At 36.9% G+C, this 2,500-nt stretch overlaps 2 protein-coding genes across 2 annotated transcripts in view; both read right to left on the bottom strand.

Moving 5' to 3' along the window:
* The window catches only part of LOC119576210 (zinc finger protein 429-like), a gene marked incomplete in the record, with an annotated part of 93,948 nt that extends 91,845 nt beyond the window's left edge, over positions 1–2,103 (bottom strand). The window contains 1 exon segment of the mRNA XM_037923797.1: positions 2,045–2,103.
* A 5-nt stretch (positions 2,104–2,108) lies between these two features.
* Positions 2,109–2,423, bottom strand: LOC119575892 (zinc finger protein 716-like; the record flags this gene model as incomplete). Its single annotated transcript, XM_037923429.1, is given in 2 exon segments — positions 2,109–2,233; positions 2,324–2,423. Coding segments are annotated over 2 exon segments (225 nt in total), but the record flags the coding sequence as incomplete, so codon positions are not given.
* Between the last annotated feature and the right edge of the window lie 77 nt (positions 2,424–2,500).

Here is a 2,500-nt window from a genome sequence, read left to right as displayed (position 1 = left end):
TGTTTATTAGTTGTGTTTACAAACTGGAGCTCCACAAGTCCTTTATCACCAAGGAGTCAATTACTAGTCCTACCTGGGCCTGGCCCGGGCAACACTTTTATGCAGTATTTTGAAAAAGTGTTTTCTGTTTTCTGTCATTTTTCCTATTTGTCAAATTTGTCATATTTGTTCAATTTGATAATTATGGAAGTATGTGTGTAAAATTTATTTCACAGTGAGAATTTCCAAGGCAGTTAAATTTTTCTGACACTCAAAATGGGTGGGGGAGGGGGGAGCTGGTCACGGGGTAGTTTTAATTTTCAAGAGGGTTGATGTGTATGTAAACACACACACATAAGATTAACCATTTTAATCATCCTCATTTAATAGGAGTAAACCCATTTTTTTTTTATAAAAAAATATCAGTTGCCCCAGATAAAACCATTTTCTTTACTGATATTTGTAAAAATTACTACTGGGCATGAAAAAAAACATTACAATGTTGGTGTTCAGTCATTTGAGTGCATTATCTTTGCAAATAACAAACTGATCGGATGCGTGGGTGGGGTCGGTATTTTCCGTACTTATGGTACCTATGACCAACAGTAGCGTCCTCAGGTTGCATTTTTTACTGGAAACGCATGAAAAGGGTGTGTTACCTGTATGAACTCCCTACAAAGTGATTGGATAATGCTAATTTTAAAATTCCACATTGTTTTTATATTAGTAGCGGGTATCATTGGGTACTATCATCTTCAACACAAATAATGAATACTTCACTTGTTTTATCGAAGTTCAAATCTCCAACCATAGGGTGGCCTTTGAAAGTATATTTCACGTATAAATGTACACAAACTCACATAAAAAGAACATAAAATATTTTCTTCATAAATCACTGTGATTTTTATTTTTCTGATAATGGTATAAAAGTGTTCTTTGGAAATTCATGAACTCATATCTATGCACAATGTCATTGTGAAATGCCTTATGCAAGAATGCAACAAGCAAAAGTCCATACAGTTGTACCTGACTCTAATTACCCTGTGACCAGGGTTGTTAGCATGCACTGGCATTTTTTCCCCCATTCACAACTGGCCTGATCAGCACTTGTAGCTGTATCTTAACATAAAAGTTTAAAAAGTGATGCAGCTAATGTTGAAAAAAGACAAAGTCCCTTCAATGAGCCAGTGGTGCAGGGTATGTTATTATGCAGGGCCATCTGCTACTTGCTTCACCATAGCCATTGCATGATGCTCGTGCCATCCACCCTCAAAGGTTAAAGTCTTGCTTTATCATCTTTTCCTGGAGAATCATGTACTGCAGCCTAAAATCCAGTTACTGGGGTAAATATGTTCCCAGTATTTCTAATTTTTCCTCCGCAGCAGATGAATGTATGCAAAACCTATGCATATCTTGGTTTGGCACAAGAAAAACCCGTTACAGGATTAACCTGATGCCAGGTGTCAGCCACCATATGAGAGAAAAATTTGAAATGTGTGATACATGGTTTCCTGACTTCCTATGATTTTCAATGCAGCATATGATTTACTAATGATCAAGGATAAAAAGTGACTTTGAGCCTACTTTAGAGGGGCTGCAATGCCAAACAGCTGTTTATCACACACAACTTCAGATATTTTATTTATTTATTGAAAACTTTCTGATGGTCAACATCTAAGGTAATTAGCAATGTATTCAAAATATGGCAATAGGGTGGGGCTTGGGCACAGCCCCCAAATATTGCATTATGATAAGTATTGGGTCAAAATGGGTAAAAATTAGTTAACAATTAGGAAAAGTGGAAAGAAAAAGGGGATGAAGAAGAGAAGGAAAAGGAAAGGGGGGAGAAGAAAAGCATGCAAAATTTATTAAGGTGAGGGCTGAGGTCCATGATGGGGGTGATCTCCTACAATGGTAATCAGTCTTTGTCTCTTAAGCCCCATCCATGGCATCAGCAAGCAAGGGCCTTTCATGCACAACCAATGATCTTTGTGAGAACTTCTTGATTATTTTAAGTAAAATAAAGGGGGGGGGGGGAAGAACACACAAAAATGTTTTTGTTTACCTGTATGGACGTTCATTGGTATGTGTTTCTCTTGTGTTTCCGTAGACTGCCTGAGTCAATTGCTCTATACTGGCATCCAGTTCATCACATAAATATGGTCTTGAATTTGTGTGGATCCTTCGGTGGACTTTAGCTTGTCACCACGAGAAAAGCATGTGCCACACTCATCACATCTATAGGGTTTCTCACCTGTTAAAACCAGTAAAATCAACATCCAAACATGTATTACTTTCTCTATTAACATGAATAAAGACAATATCATTTGCATTAAACAAATACCTGTATGTTTGCGAATATGGCGATTCAAATCTTTGTTGCTTGATGTGCTAAAAAAGCAGTCTTTGACTGGGCATATCTTTTCTTTGCGAATTCCATCATGATCACTACCCAAAAAAATATTTATATTTTAATAACAGGTCATGACAATGAAATGATCATACCCATCATCATCATTTA

This window comes from Penaeus monodon, chromosome 8 (genome assembly GCF_015228065.2).
Source record: "Penaeus monodon isolate SGIC_2016 chromosome 8, NSTDA_Pmon_1, whole genome shotgun sequence".
NCBI classification, from domain to species: Eukaryota; Metazoa; Arthropoda; class Malacostraca; order Decapoda; family Penaeidae; genus Penaeus; species Penaeus monodon.
Note: the sequence above shows the minus strand (reverse complement) of the source record. Positions and strands in the feature narration are given on the sequence as shown.